This window comes from Panthera tigris, chromosome E1 (genome assembly GCF_018350195.1).
Source record: "Panthera tigris isolate Pti1 chromosome E1, P.tigris_Pti1_mat1.1, whole genome shotgun sequence".
Taxonomy (NCBI): domain Eukaryota; kingdom Metazoa; phylum Chordata; class Mammalia; order Carnivora; family Felidae; genus Panthera; species Panthera tigris.
Window position 1 is genome coordinate 3,001,087 of NC_056673.1, and position 22,270 is coordinate 3,023,356.

Genomic DNA, 22,270 nt, shown 5'->3' on the forward strand with positions numbered 1-22,270 from the left:
AGAATCGGAAACAGGCTCCAGGCTCCGAGCCATCAGCCCAGAGCCTGACGCGGGGCTCGAACTCAGGGACCGCGAGATCGTGACCTGGCTGAAGTCGGACACTTAACCGACTGCGCCACCCAGGCGCCCCACGACTCTTTTATTTTTTAAGTTTATTTTTGAGACAGATTGAGAGAGAGAGGAGGGGAGAGAGAGAGAGTGCCAAGCAGGCTCCGAGCTGTCAGCACAGAGCCCGATACAGGGCTCAAATTCAAACTGAGATCATGACCTGAGCTGAAACCAAGAGTCAGATGCTTAACCCACGGAGCCATCCAGGCACTCCCTGGGTAGAGATTACTCACATAAAACTTTAAACCATGTCTTTCTTTGAAATATATATGCATATGAACTGGGTAAATATTTGTGGCTCAACTAATGAAAGCCTTTTGCTCTTTCTACCTCAACCAACCAAGCATTCCCTGGCTTCGTAGGCAGTGAGTGAACAGAATTCAGGCAACTATGCACCAGGCACTGGGAGGGGAAGACAGGAGATTAGAAAGGTAAAGTGAGGAGGTTGGGGGAATATGCGAGAGAAGTAAAGGGGGTTAAGGGGTACAAACTTCCAGTTATAAGTCACAGGGATGAGTCACAGCATAGAGAATATAGTCAATGATATGGTAACAGCTTTGTGCTGACTTACCATGGTGAGCATTTCGTAACGTATATGATTTCTGAATCACTCTGTTTGATTGAAACTAATAATAGTATTGCATGCCAACTATACTCCAACTAAAAATTCAAACTTTAAGAAAAAATAAAATAAAGTACAGCGAAAGAGGGGCATTTAAAGTTGTAAACTTGTAGCAGCTTCCGGTTGTTTTTGGAACAAGATAGTAGAATATTCTAAGTATGAACATTGTAGGGGCTCCTGGGTGGCTCCGTTAAGCGTCGACTTCTGCTCAGATCATGACCTCGCGGTTTGGAGTTCGAGCCCCATGTTGGGCTCTGTGCTGACAACTCAAAGCCTGGAGCCCTGCTTCAGATTCTGTATCTCCCTCTCTCTCTGCCCCTTCCCCGTTCATGCTCTGCCCCCTCCCACTCAAAAATAAATAAACATACAAAAACACTGTAGACAATAAGAATGCTCTAGACATCATTTAACAGGAGAACATAGGCTTTAATTCTACAACTTAAGGTATCCCCTAATTCAATTGCACATTCGATGCAAGCTCTCTATTCCTGCAGTGCATTGCAGTGACAAATTGTGTAGAAAGTGAATCTTTGCAGTCACTCCCCGTGATTACATTAGATATGTTTCTTGCCTTTTCACCGAAACAACAAATTCCCCCCAAAACACCCTTGTTAAAACGCCTGTCAAAGCCTGAAGTCCCAAACCTCATCATTCCTTTTGCTTTCAATGTTTTCTGGACTCTGGAAGACTCCCTGTAGTTACCAAATCCATGAAGATATGCCCTACATCCTGGGATTTACTTTTGATGGTTCACAGGAGGGAGCATTGAGTTTCAGTGACAGTGATCAGAGGAAGTTGTACTTCTCACCCTCATCACCCTCCCTTCACCGGTGTCATTTAAATGTCAGGCTAATCTGGCGGCAGCATGCAAAAACCAAATGAGAAGGGCACAAGAGAATAACAGGACACTGAAATAGATCATGCTTGATTTAATAAGCATCTTAAAGGAAAAGGATGGGAGAGGGGAAGATGTTAGGGAAGCATGGAGAAGAGTGGTTGGTCTGTCGCACAGGGAAGGAAGTGTGGTGCTGTCCTCTAGACCTGGTGATTTTGAACAGGCTGTTCTTGTCCAAGGGGCAGCTGGATATATGGGACCAAAGTCAGGAGAGGGATTAGAGCCCAAAGGATAAGTCTGGAAGTCACTATATGGAGGTGAAAGCTGAAAACTTATGATACACCGGGAATACTAAAATGTTGGGGAGAGGTGCCTGGCTAGCTCAGTTGGTAGACAGGTGACTCTTCATCCCAGGGTTGTCAGTTCAAGCTCCACGTTGGGCAAGAAGCCTACTTAAAAAAAATAATAATAATAACACAAGAAAATGTGAAGTAAATAGGATCAGAGAGAGAGCTGAGCAAACTAAGGCTCCTGGAAGGCTCTGGAAGGTACGTACTGGGTGGAGCCAAGGAGCGCCTAAAGGGAAAGAAACCAAGAGGTGCTCAGATGTCGAAAGATTAATACATGGCCTCTGTCAGAAGTGAGCCCTGAGAAAACTCATTTCAATAACCTGGAACTTCACACATCAAACAGGTAGCAACGATTATATCTGGGGCACGGCTGGAATTAGGGTGAATGAACGTTTGAAGTATCTCCATAAGTTTTGCACCCAGGTACTCACTTGCCTTACCTTCCTCTTGGCCCCTGTATAGCAGAGGGGAATAAATAAGGAAACAGATGAGGATCAAGACTTTCACCTTTTACTCTAAACATTTCTCTGTTAAAGATTCATTAAAAAGACCTTTGGGCCATTGGTCCCGGCACAGTTCTCTAGCTTACTTGCCGTCAGGCTTCAGGCAAGATTTAGCTAATGAGAGGCAGAAACAGTTTGTGTGGGAACTTGGCCCGAGAGAGAACCCAATGTTTATTTCCTTTCTCTTTCAACACTGTAGTTGTGCCCTCGGATGCCCTTTCATGGCTGCACCTCTCAGCTGATGGCACTCTTCCCTCCTTTGTCCCTTTAAGCCTACAGGTGGTAAGCACTTTCTGCCGTTGCCAGGCTCTGGATGTCCCCACCCCCCACTGTACTTTGTTAGTTCCCTTAATCCTGCCCGTATCTCTGTAAAATACACTCTATTGAATTCCTGTTGTTAGACCTTTTCGAGTGTGCCATCCATATTCTGATAGGATCCTCACTGATACAAACCATGTATTTATGTATTACGAGGGTTTAAAAAAATGCACAAAAAAATGTGTACATACGTAGAAAGTGCCAAGTGACAAAACCAGGTAACAAGTCGTTGCGAGGAACCTCAGCTCCCACATCTGTACACCAAGGGTTTTTGTGAAGATCAAACGAGATCCTGTCAAGTGCCTCAACGGGCGTTTCGTGAATGTCTTCCTATCGTTGTCATTGTTACTGTCACTGGCGAGAGTGTGGAAATTAAAAATGTAGGCCTCCCACTCTGCTAAGAATTAAGTAAATCTAGGGGCGCCTGGGTGCCTTGGTCAGTTAAGCATCCGACTTCGGCTCAGGTCATGATCTCACGGTCCGTGGGTTCGAGCCCCGCGTCGGGCTCTGTGCTGACAGCTCAGAGCCTGGAGCCTGTTTCAGATTCTGTGTCTCCCTCTCTCTCTCTCTGCTCCTCCCCTGTTCATGCTCTGTCTCTCTCTGTCTCAAAAACAAATAAACGTTAAAAAAAAATTAAAAAAAAAGAATTAAGTAAATCTATTCATTTATTAAAGAAAAAAGTGAAAGAAAGCCAAAGTAGGAGGGAGAGGGAAACTGAGTCCTGGACAAGGACGATGCTTCTCGTTCCGTTTCCTGCATTCAAAGTTCCTGTCTCCGTCACGGTTTATACGGGCACCGGGGAGGGCAGGCCATGGGACCTACCGTATTTCTAAAAAAAACAAAAACAAAAACAAAAACAAAACCCCCAAAACCAAGAACTCGGCCCATTATTGAGCTACACAAGCTGGGGGGGGTGCGAGGGGGAGCGGGGGAGGAAGGTACCGGAAGTTGGCTCGGCGGCCCCGCCCACGGGAGCGAGCCCCGCCTCTTCCGGGCTCCACGGGCGGGCTTTCTTTCGAGAACCTCTGGACCCGGGATCGTGGACTCCACGTGCGTATGGCTATCACGCGTCAGTCCTGACACCTTGTTTGCCACACCCTTTCGCCACCCTCTCCAGGTCTGACTCAGGCCGCGTCCGTGTCCCTAGCGGGCCCGGCCCAGCTGTGTCCAGCAGCGGCGCAGTCGTGCGACCTTGCGCGCCTTCCCGAGCCGCGCGGCAGGGCACACTCCCCGCGTACCCTCAGCCCCTCTCGCCCGGAGCGCTCGGCCAACGCAAAGCCTGGGACCTCCTCGATTATGTCATGCTAGCCGTTGGGGATGCAGCCCTGCCGTGGGCAAGCCTGTCCCTGAGCTCTTGGGGCTTCTGTTTACGGAGTGATAGACGAAAGTCAGATGGCCCACGTGTGATAATCCCTATAGGAAGGACGGTATAAAGGACAACTGGGAGGGGGCCCAGCTTCAGAAAAGGGTGATCAGAAGCGGGTGGGGAGCGCTGAGAAAGGCGGGGATCGAGACTGATCGGTCAGGAGCATCATCGTTCACGGAAATGAGGCCTGGCCCAAATGGAGATTTTGGGCTAGTGGGGCAGGTAGAGCTTAAAATGAATTAAAATGTCAGGTACTGATAAGCACTGGATTAATAATCATTTAAGTTAATCATACATAATTCTAAAGCTTATATTTTATAATTAATTAAATTTACATTAGTTGTAATTCACTTTAATTATGACTAATTAGGTTATATGCAAATATTAAACATTAAATTAGGCTTTCCTGGGTGGCTCCGTCGGTAAAGTATCCAACTCTTGATTTCAGCTCAGGTCATGCTCTCAAGGTTCGTGAGTTTGAGCCCCGCACCCAGCTCTGTGCTGACCCCACCAGAGCCTGCTTGGGATTCTCTCTCTCCCTCCCTCTCTCTCTCTCAAAATAAATACACTTGAAAAACAACCTAAATTAATTAAATAAAACAGGGCTGTCTGAGAGGGGCTAGTTCAGAAGGGTGGATCAAGGAAGTCCCTTCCAAGAAGGTGATTTCGCCAGGAATCTAAGTCACAAAAGTGCTAGCTGTGCAAATATCCACGTGAGAAAAATACCTTCCAGAACTGAGATTGACAAGTTAAGAGAAATAGAAAAGAAGCCAGTGTGGTGGGGCCTTGTGGATGAAAAAGAGTGTGGCATAAGATAGGGTTGGAGTAGTGGGCAGTGGCCAGACTAGGAAAGCCAGGTACTGGGTTGGAAGGTTTTTACCACGTGTGACAAGAAGCCATGATCTCATTGATGTTGAAATATGCCAAGTGGCTGGTGGCTAGGGCGGGAGTGGGATTGGGGTGCTATTCAGGAGGTCCCAAGTGAGTGATCGTAGTGACAGATGGTAACAGGTGATGGAAGGATGTGGACAGATCCGGGGATATGTTTGGAAAGGGCTTTGCTGGCAGATTGGGTATACAGAGAGGGCTCAGAGAAAGAAGAATTAAGGTAGACCGTATTTTTGGCTTGAGCAGCTGGTTTGTTAGTGTTGACCGGAGGGAGAAAACTGGGAGAATAGCAGGTCTGGAGGAGTGAGGAATCAAAATTTCTGTTTTGGCCAAAACGGACAATCATCTGTGTTTATGGCACATCTATGTGGAGATGTCACATAAGCATTTCATTTTATTATTTTATTTTATTTCTTTTTATTGTTTAAGTTTTGTTAATGTTTATTTTTGGGAGACAGAGACAGCATGAGTGGGAGAGGGCAGAGAGAGAGAGAGAGGGAGAGGGAGACCCAGAATCAGAAGCGGGGTTCCAGGCTCTGAGCTGTCAGCACAGAGCCCGACGCGGGGCTCAAACCCATGAACCGCGAGATCGTGACCTGAGCCGAAGTCGGGCGCTCAACCGACTGAGCCACCCAGGCGCCCCGCATTTTATTATTATATTTTAAAGATTTTATCTAGATGTAATCTCTCCACCCCACGTGGAACTCGAACTCACAAGAGTTGCACGCTCCACTGACTCAGCCAGCTGAGCACCCCAGTCATGTGAGCATTTTAACGTGCTGCTTTGGAGTTTCAGGGAGAGTCAAGATTGAGTTAAGTTAGGGAATCTGTTGGCAGATAGCAACTCAATATGAAATTGCCATTTTTGGTTAAAAGAAATGGTTGAATGCTGGCATTTTCAGTTGCTCAGTCTACCAGACGGTATTTAAAGCCACGAGTTTGCACAAAGTCACTTAGGAAGAGCATGTAGAGGGAAGAGAATGAAGGGCAGGTTCCCAGCAGGTGCCTCAGAAGGCAGAAGAGTGTCAGAAGAATGGTGTCATCTGACTTCCCCAGCTGGGCCCAGTCCGGCTCATCCTATAGATTGACACTTCGATGCTATTTTTCCCTGAAAGTCTTTCTTAATTCCTAAAGTGCTAGGTTGGTACCCACAGTCTCTTGGCCCTAACCACAGTGGCCCGGAAACGTTTGAGTCCTTGCCTGTCTCCCTCAATAAAATGTAATCTGTACAAGGGCGGAAATGGTTTCTGTGTTACTCATAGTTATGTTCCTAAGACCGTGCGTGGGGGCCCGGCGAGGAGCGTGTGTCGAGAATGTCCCTGTTCCTACATTTTGCAGGATTAATTAAGACCCCCAAGCTTCCGTTTTTCAGAGTACCTCTGAACATGCCCCTCTCTCCCCCACCCCATCCCTAATGCCTCCAAAGCCTCATCTGTCTTTGGAATGTGAAATCAGTTTGACAGGTTATAGTGGGTGTTACTTTTTAGGAACCTAACTCCTCTCTCCAGTACGGGACACCTGCAGAGATGCCCTCAGTCCTTCACTTCTATGTCCGTCCCTCTGGCCATGAGAGGGCGGCCTCTGGACACACGCGGAGGAAGCTGCAAGGGAAATTGCCAGAGCTGCAGGCTGTCAAGACCGAGCTGTGCTACAACGTGAACTGGACAGGTTGGGCCACCTATCGGATTCTTGGGGGAGGTCTACCAGGCCGGGGGCCGTGTCTCAAGGTATCCTTGCCCTGTCCCTCCGTGCAGCCGACTCCCTCCCAAGCGCCGAGGAGATGAAGAAGCTCACGTGGCTCTTTGGCTGCCCCTTGTTACCGGGTGATGTTGCCCAGGAGTCCTGGCTCCGTTCTGACTCCAGCGACCTACTGCTGGAGGTTGGGCCCAGGCAAGTGTCTCAGCCCAGGGCGATCCACTCCGTGTTCTCAGGCATTCCTCCCTTGCAGGCACACTGCCCACCCCTTCTGCTTCCATTCCTCTCCTTCCTCCCATCTCGATCCTTGGCGGATCTGTACTCCCTTCGTTCCGTCCTTCTCCCTGCCCGGAACGCCACACCCCACCCGGAAAGCCACTGAAACCGGGGGCTCTGGGGTCCTAACCATCCGGCCCACTCCTCAGGCTGAACTTCTCCACCCCAGCCTCTACCAACGTCGTGTCCGTGTGCTGGGCCGCGGGGCTGGGGGCTGTGGATCGCGTGGAGACTACCCGGCGCTACCTGCTCTCGGTGAGGCCCGAGATAGAGAGATGAGGTCCTGAACTTTACCGAGATAGTAAAGGAGAAACGGGGAGGAGCTCTTGGCTTTAGGCCTGTCCTGTTTGCAAGTTGTTCACTGCCTGAGGCTACCCGGTCGAGGGCTGAACGGGACGGAAGGCCAGCCTGTGCGCCCCTTACGTGGACTCGTGCCTGGCAGGGGCGTGTTCTAATCAGAACACGGGCACCACGGAGACAGCAGTGGGCTGGCCCTGCGTGACTTAGAGGACCGGGGTGCACCATTTTGTCCACTCTTCAGCTCTCCGCCCCCTGCCCTCTGCGTGTGTCTCCGCCCCTAGTTTGCCAAGCCCCCTTCCTCTGAGACGAAGACCCTGGCTCTGGCTGCCCTGCATGACCGGATGACGGAGCAGCACTTCCCGCGGCCCATCCAGAGCTTCTCCCTTCGGAGCATGTCAGCACCTCTCAACGGCCGGATCGACATCCTGGCAGAGGGCCGGCGTGCCCTGGAAAAAGCCAACCAGGAGCTAGGTGAGCAGGGGTGCCCGGGAGGCAGGCCCCGGCGAGGCCAGTCGGGATGCCGGGACCCGTGACGGTGGGGGCCCGCACCCCACCGTCCGCTCTTCCCGTGGTTGTCTCCTAGGCCTGGCCCTAGACTCCTGGGACCTGGATTTCTACACCAAACGCTTCCAGGAGCTAAAGCGGAACCCCAGCACCGTGGAGGCCTTCGACCTGGCTCAGTCCAACAGGTGGGAAGGAATGGGGGCCATCCTGATGTCTGAGCCCGTGGAGGTTGGAAGGGGAGGGCGCAGGGACTCGCCTTCACGGCTGTCTTTTGGCACGGGGGCGTCCCCGAGTCTGTCTGGGGGCCCGGGCTCCACGTCCATGCAGTCGTCTCCATTCACACGTCTTGGCACCCTATTCACTTTGAGTCTGAGCGGTCCACAGTGAAAGAACGTTTGAGGCTTGTGGGCTTGGGAATCTGGCGTGACCTGTTATCTGAGTGAGGGCTGGCTGTACCGTAACGGTTGCTGACGCTGGTGGGGAGAGCCGGCACGGTGTGCGAAGTGACCCGTGTTTCTGCCGGCCCTCCCCCCGCTCCCCCGTCACCCCTGCAGCGAGCACAGCCGACACTGGTTCTTCAAGGGCCAGCTCCACATGGATGGGCAGGAGATGACGCACTCCCTGTTTGAGGCCATCATGAGCACTCAGGCGTCCTCGAACCCCAACAACGTCCTCAAGTTCTGTGACAACAGCAGGTGGGCTGGGTCCTAGGCTGGGGTGGCCTCGGGTCCAGGAGAGGGGAGGCCCCAAGCCTTCACGGGGTAAGCGCAGACCCCAGGAAGGAAGCAAGGTCCAGAACCAATGTGTCCACAGCGCAATCCAAGGGAAGGAGGTCCGATTCCTACAGCCCGAGGACCCCACGCGACCAAGCTGCTTCCGGCAGCAGCGGGCGCTGAGACATGTCGTCTTCACGGCGGAGACCCACAACTTCCCCACAGGTGAGCTGGGTCCTGGGGACAGGTGAGGGAGCTCGGAGTGTAGGGTAGAGTGAAGGTCCTCGGCTGGGTCTGGGAAAACAGACAGGCTGGTTGTCCTGAGTTTTAATGGAGTGGGCAGGGCTGGGGTCTCTCTCTGTGGTACCCATACCTCTCTCCCGTCTCTTTACAGGAGTAGCCCCCTTCAGTGGGGCGACCACAGGCACCGGGGGCCGGATCCGAGATGTCCAGTGCACGGGCCGTGGCGCCCACGTGGTGGCTGGGACTGCTGGCTACTGCTTTGGAAACCTGCACATCCCAGGTCCTGCCTCTTTGCTCCCTGCCGTCCCTTCCCTGTCCCGGCAGGCCTGGAGCACCTCTGTTTCTTAAGGTCATCCTGGGTGCCTTTTCTTGGGAGGCAGGGCTCCAGTGTAGCTGGCCTTTCACGGACTGTGGCCGTGAGGACTCTTAAGCCCAGGGGAGACCCAGGTGCCCAGATAGGCTTTGCAGAACTGCAATGTTCTTTCTTTTTTTTTAAGTTTATTTATGTTTTGAGAGAGACCTCAAGCATGAGTGGGGGAGGGCAGAGAGAGACGGAGAGAGAGAGAATCCCAAGCAGGCCCCGCGCTCTCAGCACAGAGCCCAACTCACGGCTCATGGAATCATGGCCTGAGCCAAAACCAAGAGTCTGATGCTTAACCGACTGAGCCACCCAGGCGCCTCCTGCAGTTTTCTTTATAAAATAGCATCTGCTCAGCAACGAAACATGGTGTTGGGTCAGTCTCAATGATCACCACCTGCCCCCAAAGTCTAATTTCTTAGAGAGCCCTAAGAACTCTGATCCCAAGACTCAAGAAAGGCTGGTGTGGGAGGTGGGGAACAAGATTGGCGCTTAATCACAGGCTCTACACCTCCTTGAGATAGAACTTCCAGAAGCAGGACATTCCACCCACACGGACGGTCCTTGGTGGATTAGACTCTTCCCAAAGGACCCTGGCGCCTCTGTCGTCTTTTTTTTTTTTTTTTTTTTTTTAACGTTTATTTATTTTTGAGACAGGGAGAGACAGAGCATGAACAGGGGAGGGTCAGAGAGAGGGAGACCCAGAATCTGAAGCAGGCTCCAGGCTCTGAGCTGTCAGCACAGAGCCCGACGCAGGGCTAGAACTCACGGACGGCAAGGTCGTGACCTGAGCCGAAGTCGGCCACTTAACCGACTGAGCCACCCAGGCGCCCCTGTCTTCTGTCTTCACAGCCAACCTTCCCCTTTCCTTCCAGGTTACAATTTGCCCTGGGAGGACCCAAGCTTCCAGTATCCTGAGAACTTTGCCCGGCCCCTGGAGGTCGCCATTGAGGCCAGTAATGGGGCTTCTGATTACGGCAACAAGTTCGGGGAGCCAGTGCTGGCCGGTGAGGCTGGGGGTGTGGGGGTTAACGGGCACCTAGTACTAGAGGGGGGGTGGGGTGAATGACTGAGTGAGCGCTGGGTTGTGGGGGGCGGTACTGACTGGCCTCTGTCCCCACTGCCTGTGGTGTCCACGCTCCAGGCTTCGCCCGCTCCTTGGGCCTCCAGCTCCCGGACGGCCAGCGGCGTGAGTGGATCAAACCCATCATGTTTAGCGGGGGCATTGGGTCCATGGAAGCTGAGCATGTGAGCAAGGAGCCCCCAGAGCCAGGTAAGAGCCCACCCCCCTTCTCCATATCCAGCCGGCTTTGTCCGCAGCACCCAGCAGCTGCTGGAGGGGAATTTAGAGGCTACGCTAGGGTTCGTTTTTATGTGTTTATTATTTATTTATACACACACACACGTATATTTTTTTTCTTATTCTCAAGTTATTTAACATACACTATGGTCTTGGCTTCAGGAGTAGAACCCAGTGATTCATCACTTACATACAGCACCCAATGCTCATCCCAACAAGTGCCCTCCTCCGTGCCCATCACCCATTTTCCCCACACCTATCAACCTTCAGTTTGTTCTCTGTATTTAAGAGCCTCTTACGGTTTGCCTCCCTCTCTGTTTATATTTTTCCTTCCCTTCCCCTGATGATCAAGGGGTTTGTTTTTAATCTCCCAGCTCCTGTGTCTTCTCCCCAGTGTAGGTTTTCAAGGCAGGACGGCGCTTTATGCCCATGGGGCCGTCTCCGTCTGTGTTGCCCCTGTGTGCACCTGTTTCCTTCTACCCGCCAGGGGCCTGCCCTGCTAAGTCGAGGCAACCAGCGCTGTCCTCCAGGGGCTTTTATCTGCTTTCTCGGTTCAGGTGGGCAACCATTTGTCAGGCCCCACCCTGTGCCGGATCGTGGGGTACGATCAAGATACGAACCAGGTCCCGTGTATTGAATAGGTGACCCAGTCACATGGTTCAGAATTTAAAAGGCAAAAAAGGTTATACAGCAAAAACTGTCCTTCCCTTGACCTCCAGCCACCATGTTTCTCTCCCTAGAGATAATCACTGTTAACCAGTTACTTGCGTACCTTACTGGAGATATTTCCAGCATATATAAACAGACCTGGGGCGCCCAGGTGACTCAGTCGGTTAAGCACCTGACTTTTGATTTCAGCTCAGGTTATGTTTTCACAGTTCGTGAGACTGAGCCCCGCGTCGGGCTCGATGCCGAGCGTGGAGCCTGCTTGGGATTCCCTCTCTCCCTCTCTCTGTCCCTCCACTCATGCGTGCTAAAAGGAAAGAACTTGTTTAAGAAAACAGACCTATATGGGGGCACCTGGTATGCTCAGTCGGGTTAAGCGTCCGACTTCGGCTCAGGTCATGATCTCATGGTTTATGAGTTCGAGCCCTTTGTCGGGCTCTGTGCTGACAGCCCAGAGCTTGGAGCCTGCTTCCGATTCTGTCTCCCTCTCTCTCCGCCCCTTGTCTGTTCCCGCTCTGTCTCTCTCTCTCTCAGAAATAAATAAACATTTAAAAAAAAAAAAAAGGGAAAGAAAACAGGCCTATATGTATATTTGTCCCTTTTTTTAGATAAGGAACATATGCGCACTCTTCTATTTTTTAATAAAATAGAGATGTAATTTGTGTATCATAAAGGTCACCCCTTTTTTTTTTTTAATTTTTTTTAACATTTATTTATTTTTGAGACAGAGAGAGAGCATAAACGGGGGAGGGTCAGAGAGAGGGAGACACAGAATCCGAAACAGGCTCCAGGCTCTGAGCTGTCAGCACAGAGCCCGACGCGGGGCTCGAACTCACGGACCGTGAGATCGTGACCTGAGCTGAAGTCGGACGCTTAACCGACTGAGCCACCCAGGCGCCCCAACATATTTTCAAGACTCATCTGCACCAGAGCATGTATTAATATTTCATTTTTTTTTTTACAGTCAAATGATATTCCGTTATGTAGACCTATTGTGTTTATCCATTCCTCAGTCCGTAGACATTTGAGTTTCTTCTACTTTTCAGCTGGTGTGGGTAGTGCTGCTACAAATATACGTGTACACGTTTTTCTCTCTTTCCTTTTCTTTTTTTTTAATGTTTATTTTTGAGAGAGAGAGAGAGAGCACAGGTGGGGTAGGGGCAGAGAAGGGGGAACAGAGGATCTGAAGCGGGCTCTGCACTGACAGCAGGAAGCCTGATGTGGGGCTCGAACTCACGAACCGTGAAACCATGACCTGAGCTGAAGTCGGACACTCAACTGAGGGAGCCACCCAGGTGCCCCAAATATATGTGTACACGTTTTTCTGTGTCCACACGTTCTCTTATCTCTAGCCTGTATAACTAGGTGTGGAATTGCTGGGTCACTTAGTCACTATGTATAACTTTTTTTTTTTTTTTTTTTAACAATTTAACGTTTTTTTATTTTCATTTTGGGGACAGGGAGAGACAGAGCATGAACAGGGGAGGGTCAGAGAGAGGGAGACACAGAATCTGAAACAGGCTCCAGGCTCTGAGCTGTCAGCCCAGAGCCCGACGCGGGGCTCGAACTCACGGACCGCGAGATCGTGACCTGAGCCGAAGTCGGCCGCTCAACCGACTGAGCCACCCAGGCGCCCCTCCGTGTAACTTTTTGAAAAATGGCCAGACTGTTTTCCAAAGCAGCTGGACCCTTTCACGCTCCCCCCAGCAATGTAAGAGGGTTCTGATTTCTCCACATCCTCACAAAGTCTTGTTGATCTTTTTTGATTCTAACCATCCCGTGTCATAAAGTCGTGTCTCGTTGTGGTTTTGATTTGCGTTTCCCTAATGACTGATGACGTTGAGACTCTTCATATGCGTTTGTATGTCTTCCGTGGTGAAATGTCTGTCTGGATTCTTTGTCCATTTTTTTTTAAATTAATTAATTTGTGAGAGACAGAGTGTGAACGGGGGAGAGGTAGAAAGGAAGAGAGAGAATTCTAAGCAGGCTCTATGCCCAGCGCAGAACCCAGTGCGGGGCTTGATCTCACAACTGAGATCATGACCTAAGCCAAAACCAAGAGGCAGACATTTAGCCTACTGAGCCATCCAGGCACCCCTCTTTGTCCATTTTTATTTTATTTATTTTTATTAATTTTTTAAATTTACATCCAAGCTAGTTACCATATAGTGCACTAATGATTTCAGGAGTAGATTCCCGTGACTCATCCCCTACGTATAACACCCAGTGCTCGTCCCAACAAGTGTTCTCCTTAATGCCACTTGCCCATTTAGCCCATCCTCCACCCATAACCCCTCCAGCAGCCCTCAGTTTATTCTTTTTCTTTGATTATTTTTAAATGGTTTTTTCTTTAATTTATTTTTGAGAGTGAGAGAGCATTAGTGGGGGAGGGGCAGAGAGAGAGGGAGACCCAGAATCGGAAGCAGGCTCCAGGCTCCGAGCTGTCAGCACAGAGCCCAACGTGGGGCTCGAACCCACAAGGTGAGACCATGACCTGAGCCGAAGTCGGACGCTTAACTGACTGAGCCACGCAAGCGCCCCAGTTTACTCTTTATATTTAAGAGTAAATCCCTTATGTTTTGTCCCCTTCCCTGTTTTTATATTATTTTTGCTTCCCTTCCCCTATGTTCTTCTGTTTTGTATCTTAAATTCCACGTATGAGTGAAGTCATATGATACTTGTCTTTCTCTGACTAATTTCGCTGAGCATAGTACCCTCTAGTTCCATCCATGTTACTGCAAATGGCAAGTTTTCATTTTTTTTACTGCCAAATAATGCTCCATTGCCTACATATACCACATGTTCTTTATCCATTTGTCTGTCGTTGGACATTTGGGCTCTTTCCACACTTTGGTTATTGTCGATAGTGCTGCTATAAACATGGGGGTGCATGTGTCCCTTCGAAAGAGCACACTTGTATCCTTTGGATAAATACCCAGTAGTGCAATTGCTGGGTCGTAGGGTAGTTTTATTTTTCATTTTCTGAGGAACCTCCATACTGTTTTCCGGAGCAGCTACGCCAGTTTCTTTGTCCATTTTTTTTTTTTTTTTTTTTAACGTTTTACTTATTTTTGAGACAGGGAGAGACAGAGCATGAACAGGGGAGGGTCAGAGAGAGGGAGACACGGAATCTGAAACAGTCTCCATCCAGGCTCTGAGCTCTCAGCACAGAGCCCGATGCGGGGCTCGAACTCACGGACCATGAGATCATGACCTGAGTCGAAGTCGGCTGCTTAACCGACTGAGCCACCCAGGCGCCCCTCTTTGTCCATTTTTAAATTGGGTTGTCTTTTTTGTGTAGTTATAAGAGTTTTATATATTCTAGATGCTAGACTTTTATCGGGTAGGTACATGATTTGCAAATATATCCTATTCTGTGGGTTGTCTTTTTACTTTCTTCGTGGTGTCTTATGAAACCCCAATGTTTTTAATTTTGGTAAAGTCTGGTTTATCTATTTTTTCTTTTGCTGCTTATGGTTTTGATGTCATGACTAAGAAATCATCGCCTAAGCCAAAGTCCTTAAGATTTACAGCGGTGTTTTCTTGTAATATTTTTTATAGCTTTTAACCCTTATGTTTAGGAAGTCCTAAAGATTCACAGCTGTGTTTTTTGTATATTATTTTTATAGTTTTTAGCTCTTACATTTAGGTTTCTGATATGTTTTGAATGAATTTTTGTATATGGTGTGAGGTAGGAGTCTAACTTCTCCCTTTTATATGTGGATATCCAGTTGTCCTAGTACCTTCTTGAATTGTCTTGGGACTCTTGTCAAAAATCAGTTGGCCAAGGGGTGCCTGGGTGGCTCAGTCGATTAAGCGCCCGATTTCGGCTCAGGTCATGATCTGGCAGTTCATCGTTTTGAGCCCCATGTTGGGCTCTGTGCTGACAGCTCAGAGCCGGGAGCCTGCTTCAGATTCTGTGTCTCCCTCTCTGCACCTCCCCCGCTCACACTCTGTCTCTCTCTCTTTCAAAAATAAACATTAAAAAAATTTTTTTAAAGAAAGGTCAACAGTATTTCCTCTCTGGTAATACAAATAATACTGCAGTGTTTAATGTTGTACATAGGTGACTTTGCGCCTACGTGAATAAATCCGGAGCGTGAATTCCTCAAAGTGTATTTATCCAAAGAACACTTGCGTTTGTAATACTGATTGCTGTCCCGGTCTGTCTGCTTCCCTGTATCCTTAACTTATTCGTGCTGACGCTTGTGTGGGATCCTGACGCCGGTGTTCAGACTCTGTCTTCCTTCCTCTCAGGCATGGACGTTGTAAAGGTTGGGGGTCCCGTCTACAGGATCGGAGTCGGGGGTGGAGCCGCCTCATCTGTGCAGGTGAGGAGAGTAGCTCAGATGCAGCCTCCGGGACGTTGTGGGGCCCTGTGCGCAGGTGGGGCGTGAGCTCCCGGACCCCCTCGCCTGAGCTATGCCATGCGTTCCCCCAGGTGCAGGGAGACAATTCTAGTGACCTGGACTTTGGGGCTGTGCAGCGGGGAGACCCGGAGATGGAACAGAAGATGAACCGTGTGATCCGGGCTTGCGTGGAGGCCGCCAGGGGGAACCCCATCTGCAGCCTCCACGACCAGGGTGCCGGTGGCAATGGTGAGAGAAGGGGTTCGGACAAGGGTCCCGGCCGCCCCGGGCTCTTGCGAGATTCGGCTCAGAGAGGGGCATCGAGGACCTGCGACTGGCCGCCCGGCCCCAGGTCCCATCCTCCACCCCCTGTACCTTCTGGAGAGGCTCCGCTTTGGGGCGTTGGGAGCCTGCTGCCCTGGGGTGGTTGGTGGTGAGGGTGTGGAAGTGATCCGTGCGGGACACACAGCATCGGGGGCTCCCTGGGAGGCCGGGCACTGTCCTCTGTTCGCCGGGTCCCGACCGTGGCCAGGTCACCACCTTCCCACGCACCCTCTCACCAGGCAACGTCCTGAAGGAGCTGAGTGACCCGGCTGGAGCTGTCATTTACACCAGCCGCTTCCAGGTGGGCCTTGTCCCCCCGGGGCCTGGCTGCCTCCCCGTCCCCGCCGGCCCCCGCCATCTTCTGGCAGAAACGTGAGCCTGGGGAGTGCCCACCGACCTCTTCCTTTCCTCCTCCCCCGTGGATGCAGCTCGGGGACCCGACCCTGAACGCCCTGGAAATCTGGGGGGCCGAGTACCAGGAGTCGAATGCTCTTCTGCTGAGGCCCGTGGACCGAGACTTCCTCAGTCGTGTCAGCGCCCGGGAGCGCTGCCCAGCTTGCTTTGTGGGCACCATTACCGGAGACAGGAGGGTGAGTTGGCCGTGTGAGTGGGCGCGGAGCTGCGGGGGGTGGGCTGGAGCAGGGGGTAGGTGCAGGGAGTGGGAGGGTGGGAGTCGGTGGCTCGCAGACTGGGAAACGGGGGGCCGGGGGGGGGGGCGGGGGGAAGGGCGGGCCCTCGAGGGGAAGTCCAAGCAGAGGGTGGAAAGCGCACCTCGCTGCTTTCTAGAAGTGGCCCCTGCTGGGCCTCACGGTCTCATGCCCTCTGGGCCATGTTCCCATGGTCTGTAGATCGTGCTGGTGGACGATCGGGACTGTCCCGTCGGAAGAAATGGCGAAGGGGACGCCCCCTCGCCCCCGACCCCTGTGGACCTGGAGCTGGATTGGGTGCTGGGCAAGATGCCTCGGAAGGTGCGTGTGGGTGGGTGGGAGGGAGGCTGGTCTCCCTTCCCCACCCCGGCTCTTCAGGCTCCCCCTTTGCCGACGTGCGCCTTCTCACCCGTGTGCCCGGGTGCTCACACCCCTGCCGCCTTCTGTATCCTAGGAGTTCTTCCTGCAGCGGAGTCTCCCCGTGCTGCGGCCTCTGGCCTTGCCCCCGGGGCTGAGTGTGCGCCAGGCTCTGGAGCGCGTCCTGAGGCTGCCTGCTGTGGCCAGCAAGCGATACCTCACCAACAAGGTTTCCCTGCACCCCTGCTCTGCCCCTCGTCCCCCGTGCCCTTCCCTCTGCTCACCACCCTGGCCTCCCACTCTTTGGGATTGCCGAGGGGGCTCAACAGGCCCAAGGGAGGAGTGACGGGGCCCGGCGGCTACCCTGATGGCCTGGCGCCCCGCGCCCCGGCGTCCCTGTCCCTTGGCCTCTTGCCGACCCTGCCTGGTCCCACAGGTGGACCGCTCCGTGGGCGGCCTGGTGGCGCAGCAGCAGTGCGTTGGGCCCCTGCAGACCCCTCTGGCCGACGTGGCGGTTGTGGCATTGAGTCACCAGGAGCTCGTAGGGGCTGCCACGGCTCTAGGAGAGCAGCCGGTCAAAAGCCTGCTGGACCCCAAGGTTGCCGCCCGACTGGCTGTGGCCGAAGCCCTCACCAACCTGGTGTTTGCTCTGGTCACCGACCTCCGGGTGAGTCCCCTGCGGCTTCTGCCCTGGGGCTGCAGGCCTCTGCGATGCCCCTCCGTCCACCGCTCACCTTTTCCTCTTGCCCTTCGTGCCCGGGACCTCCCGGTCCCTGTGCCCCGGCCCGGTCTCCACGCGGCTGTCCCTCTCTAATGCCCGGTGTCCACCGCTCCCCAGGACGTGAAGTGCAGCGGGAACTGGATGTGGGCGGCCAAGCTCCCGGGGGAGGGCGCGGCTCTGGCCGACGCCTGCGCGGCGATGGTGGCGGTGATGGCGGCCTTGGGTGTGGCGGTGGACGGTGGCAAGGACTCCCTCAGCATGGCCGCCCGGGTCGGCTCTGAGACCGTGCGGGCCCCCGGTATGGCCTGGGGGGGTCCCGGGGAGAGCGGGGCAGGGCCTGCGGAGCGCGGCTGGCACCTCACCGTCTCACTCCTTGCCCTGCAGGGTCGCTGGTCATCTCGGCCTATGCTGTCTGTCCGGACATCACAGCCACCGTGACCCCGGACCTCAAGCGTCCTGGGGGCAGAGGTAAATGTGGATGCTTCCCCCTCCTCGCCGTGTCACGTGTTCGGGGGTCTGTGGGTCCGTCCGCGTGCCGGCCGCTTTGGCACCCGTGAGTGCGGTGGGGAGTCCCGAGCCGCTCACCTCCCTCACCCCTTCCCCGTCTCCCCAGGCCGGCTGCTGTTCGTGCCTCTGAGCCCCGGGCAGCACCGGCTGGGGGGCACAGCCCTGGCCCAGTGCTTCTCGCAGCTGGGCGAGCAGCCCCCGAACCTGGACCTTCCCGAGAACCTGGTGCGTGCCTTCCGCATCACACAGGGGCTGCTGCGAGGTGAGCGGGGCCCTGGCGGAGCCGGTGTGTGTGTGGCGGATGCGTGGCGGGCGTTCCCCGGCTGAGCTGGCGAGGCTGGGGCAAGAGGGATGCGGCGTCCCCTCTCTCTGGTTCCCACACGTGGCCTGCTGGGTGAGGGCGCGGGGCTGTCAGGTTTGGGCCCTGAGCCTGCTGAGCGTTTTTCTCCTTCCTCCAGACCGTCTCCTCTGCTCAGGCCACGATGTCAGTGACGGGGGTCTCGTCACCTGCCTGCTAGAGATGGCCTTTGCTGGGAATTGTGGGATAGAGGTGGACGTGCCTGCCCCTGGGGTCGATGGTGAGGAGCCGGGGGTCTGGACTCGGGCCTGGGTGGCCTGCAGGGTGGGCCCCGTAGACCCCATGTCCTGTGAGAAAATGGAGCATCCCCACCCCCGTTCCCTGAGTCCTTTGCCGTCTCCCTGACCACTGAGCCAGGTGAGGTCCCCGCCCCTGCCATCTGAGATGTCCCGAGACCCTGAGGCCACATCCTTGGTCGTGGTCTCCCAGGCCTCACCCCACCCCTGATCCTTGCCTGCACTCACTCGGCCCTTAGCCGCCCCCCGCCCCCCCCCCGGTTGTACCTCCGCATCCCCGGTGGCACCCTTGTCACCCTCCCGCCCCCTCTGTTCCCCCAGCGCTGCCTGCATTGTTCGCCGAGGAGCCGGGCCTGGTGCTGGAGGTGCGGGGGCCCGACCTGGCCCAGGTGCTGAAGCGCTACCGGGACGCCGGCCTGCACTGCCTGGAGCTGGGCGCCACGGGCGACGCTGGGCCCCACGCCCTGGTGAGGGAGCGGGCAGCGCCTCGCGGGGGGCCGCGGTTCGCCTGTGCCGGCCCCGGGGGAGGGGGGCCGGGTTGGACGTCCTCGCTCTGGCCTCTCCCCGTAGGTGCGAGTGTCCGTGAACGGGGCTGTGGTTCTGGAAGAGTCTGTGAGGCAGCTGCGAGCCCTCTGGGAGGAGACGAGTTTCCAGCTGGACCGGCTGCAGGCCGAGCCGCGCTGCGTGGCAGAGGAAGAGCAGGGGCTCAGGGAGCGGACGGGGCCCACTTACTGCCTGCCCCCCGGCTTCCCCAAAGCTTCCGTGCCCCGAGAGCCTGGTGAGGCAGTGTGTGCACAGGCATGGCTTCCCGGACGCCGGGCCGGGGTGGAACCCACGGCCCGATGCCAGGGCCTGCCCTGGAGCCGCGTCTGGGGGGATGGCGGTGGGGAAGGAGCCCTCCGGCCCAGAGACCCTCCTTCACCCTCCAGGTGGTCCCGTTCCCCGGGTTGCCATCTTGCGAGAGGAGGGCAGTAACGGAGACCGCGAGATGGCAGACGGCTTCCACTCGGCCGGGTTCGAGGTGAGCGTCGTCGTCAGCGGGGCCGGGGCTGGGCCTCGGGCTCTTTGTCCTCCTGAGCTTCCCCTCCCCGTCCTGGCAGGTGTGGGACGTGACCATGCAGGACCTCTGCTCTGGGGCGATCGGGCTGGACACGTTCCGCGGCGTGGCCTTCGTGGGCGGCTTCAGCTACGCGGATGTCCTGGGCTCTGCCAAAGGTGGGCGTCAGGCTTCCGCCCACGGCCTCCCCCGCCCATTCCCGGGGAGGTGCCTTAGCTCCCTTCTTGACCGAGAATTGGCCTCTCTCCTCCCAAGTCCTGGGAGAGAGCACATTGACTCTGGGCCGGCTGCCAGCACAAGGCCTGTGGCTAACCGACATGAGGTGTGGGAGCGCTGGGTGGCACATGACTCAACCAAAGGGCACCACTCAACACCAGCAGATTGTGCTGTTAGAAAGCCGGCTCGGCACGGCCAGGTCTTTGTTTTCGAGAGAAGCCAAAAATCCAGATTTTTTTTTTGCACAAAATCTTGTTATTTTTAAAAACGTTTATTTATTTTTGAGAGAGACAGAATGTGAGTGGCGGGGAGGCACAGAGACAAAGGGAATCCCAAGCAAGCCCCACGCTGTCAGCACAGAGCCCAACTCAGGGCTTGAACTCACAAACCATGAGGTCATGACCTGAGCCGAAGTCAAGAGTCGTCAGCTTAACTGACTGAGCCACCCAGGCGCCCTTATATGAAATTTTACGTTTTATTTTAGGGGGCAGGGGAGGGGCAGAGAGGGAGGGAGACACAGAATCTGAAGCAGGCTGCAGGCTCTGTGCTGACAGCACAGAGCCTGATGCTGGGCTCGAACCTGTGAACCACGAGATCGTGACCTGAGCCGAACACTTAACCGACTGAGCCACCCAGGCGTCCCACAAAAATCTTATTTTTAAGTGTTAGGCAGTGAAATAAGGCGTTGCACATGCCCCGCTGGCCAGGCAAGAAACTTACGGGCCATCTCTGGTCCAGGACTTGGCAACATCTGATTTAAGCAGATAAACCTTTTTCTTCCCCTTGGATTTGCCCTGAGTTTGCGTGCACGTGTGTGTATTTTGGGTGCTGGGAGGGGCGGGGGTGGTGGTCATGGCAGGGCTGGAACCGGAAAGCAGCCATCCGCTTCCGTTCCGGGTCCCTCCGTGACTTCTGTGTTCCCTGCTAGGGTGGGCCGCTGCTGTGACCTTCCACCCGCTGGCCGGGGCTGAACTGAGACGCTTCCGGAAGCGGCCCGACACCTTCAGCCTGGGCGTGTGTAATGGCTGTCAGTTGCTGGCTCTGCTGGGCTGGGTGGGAGGTAGCCCCAGCGAGGAGGCAGAGGGGACGGGCCAGGACTCCTTGCCGGCCCGGCCGGGCCTCCTGCTTCGCCACAACCTGTCTGGGCGCTTTGAGTCCCGCTGGGCCAGCGTGCGGGTGGGTCCTGGGCCGGCCCTGATGCTTCGAGGGATGGAAGGAGCTGTGCTACCCGTGTGGAGCGCTCATGGGGAAGGTCAGCCTCCCGAAGGCAGGGGAGGGTCTGGCCGGGTGGGGGGGGCAGAGGGGAAGCTGTGATCTCACTTCCCTCCTCCTCTCCCCACCGCCCCCCCCCCCCCCGCCCCCAGGTTACATGGCTTTTTCTTCTCCGGAACTCCAAGCCCAGATTGAGGCCAGGGGCTTGGCTCCACTGCACTGGGCCGACGACGACGGGAACCCCACGGAACAGTATCCCCTGAACCCCAACGGGTCCCCAGGGGGCGTGGCTGGCGTCTGCTCCCTCGATGGCCGCCACCTGGCCCTCATGCCTCACCCTGAGCGGGCTGTGCGGCTTTGGCAGTGGGCGTGGCAGCCTCCTCCCTTTGACGCTCTGACTACCTCCCCCTGGCTCCAGCTCTTCATCAACGCCCGAAACTGGACCCAAGAGGGGGGCTGCTGAGCAGGGGGGCGTCGTGGGGGGCACCCGGGCCCAACGGTCTCAGCCCGCCCCATCCCCATCTTCAGAAGCACCCCCACGTCATCTCCACAGACGTCTGGGACAGACGAGGACCAAAGCGCCAAAAAAAAAAACCTCAGCTAATGTTACTAATCAGCCCGCTTTCGCCTTACGTTGTTGGATGTGTTCCTCTCTGCCATAGTTTGTTCTTTGTGGACCCGGGAAGGGAAGCCGTGTGTGGTTCTGAGGCAGAAGCCTGCCTGCGGCAAGGGGGAGGGTCCCATCGCCCCAGGCCACTCGGCCCACTGATCGAGGCGTGCCTCCTGTCTTCCTCCGGGCTCGGGGGCATGTTTTACGTGCCCCTTCCCCATACGTGGGATTGTGGGGCTGGGGGTGTGCGAGAGCACGCAAGTCGGGGCCTGAGTGTTCTCATCAGAAAAACTGCAGAAAGAAGCTTTTGGGATTTCTCTTTTCAAAATGTAGTGCTGGGCGCCTGGGGGGCTCAGTTGGTTAAACGTAGGACTTCAGCTCAGGTCGGGATCTCACAGCTCGTGGGTTCGAGCCCCGCGTCGCCGCATCGGGCTCTGTGCTGACAGCTCAGAGCCTGCAGCTGCTTCACATTCTGTGTCTCCCTCGCTCTCTGCCCCTCCCCCACTCACCCTGTTTCTCTTTCAAAAATAAATAAAACCTTAAAATGTAGTGCTGTGTGGTGCAAGCAATTGTTTGTGGACGTTTCTGCAAAACCGGTATCCAGCTGTGGGGTAGGGCTGCCCCAGTGCGG

General features: G+C 54.7%; 1 protein-coding gene across 4 annotated transcripts; it reads left to right on the top strand.

Annotated features, from left to right (window-relative positions):
- The first annotated feature begins 3,732 nt into the window (after positions 1-3,732).
- On the top strand, positions 3,733-22,022 carry PFAS (phosphoribosylformylglycinamidine synthase). 4 transcript variants are annotated; one of them, XM_042966909.1, is made up of 28 exons: positions 3,733-3,786; positions 6,478-6,658; positions 6,745-6,880; positions 7,111-7,216; positions 7,543-7,732; positions 7,845-7,950; positions 8,320-8,460; positions 8,579-8,703; positions 8,873-9,001; positions 9,955-10,086; positions 10,224-10,352; positions 15,303-15,376; positions 15,487-15,643; positions 15,958-16,019; positions 16,147-16,308; positions 16,567-16,686; positions 16,820-16,951; positions 17,159-17,389; positions 17,561-17,741; positions 17,828-17,911; positions 18,057-18,212; positions 18,409-18,528; positions 18,866-19,011; positions 19,115-19,322; positions 19,474-19,565; positions 19,645-19,759; positions 20,746-21,069; positions 21,182-22,022. In XM_042966909.1, exons 2-28 carry the CDS (start codon positions 6,517-6,519, stop codon positions 21,490-21,492), a joined length of 4,011 nt encoding a protein of 1,336 aa, XP_042822843.1. In that variant the 5' UTR covers positions 3,733-3,786; positions 6,478-6,516; the 3' UTR covers positions 21,493-22,022. The 4 variants fall into 4 exon arrangements, with proteins under 4 accessions (XP_042822843.1, XP_042822844.1, XP_042822846.1 ...); XM_042966910.1 differs by having other exon boundaries at positions 3,741-3,853; XM_042966912.1 differs by having other exon boundaries at positions 3,751-3,786; positions 6,499-6,658.
- Positions 22,023-22,270: the final 248 nt, after the last annotated feature.

Coding starts and splice junctions, on each gene's coding strand:
- PFAS (XM_042966909.1), top strand. CDS start 6,517: ATGCCCTCAGTCCTTCACTTCTATGTCCGTCCCTCTGGCCATGAGAGG. Junction 10,087..10,223: donor CGGGGAGCCAGTGCTGGCCG/GTGAGGCTGGGG, acceptor TCCACGCTCCAG/GCTTCGCCCGCTCCTTGGGC. Junction 17,390..17,560: donor CTCTGGTCACCGACCTCCGG/GTGAGTCCCCTG, acceptor ACCGCTCCCCAG/GACGTGAAGTGCAGCGGGAA.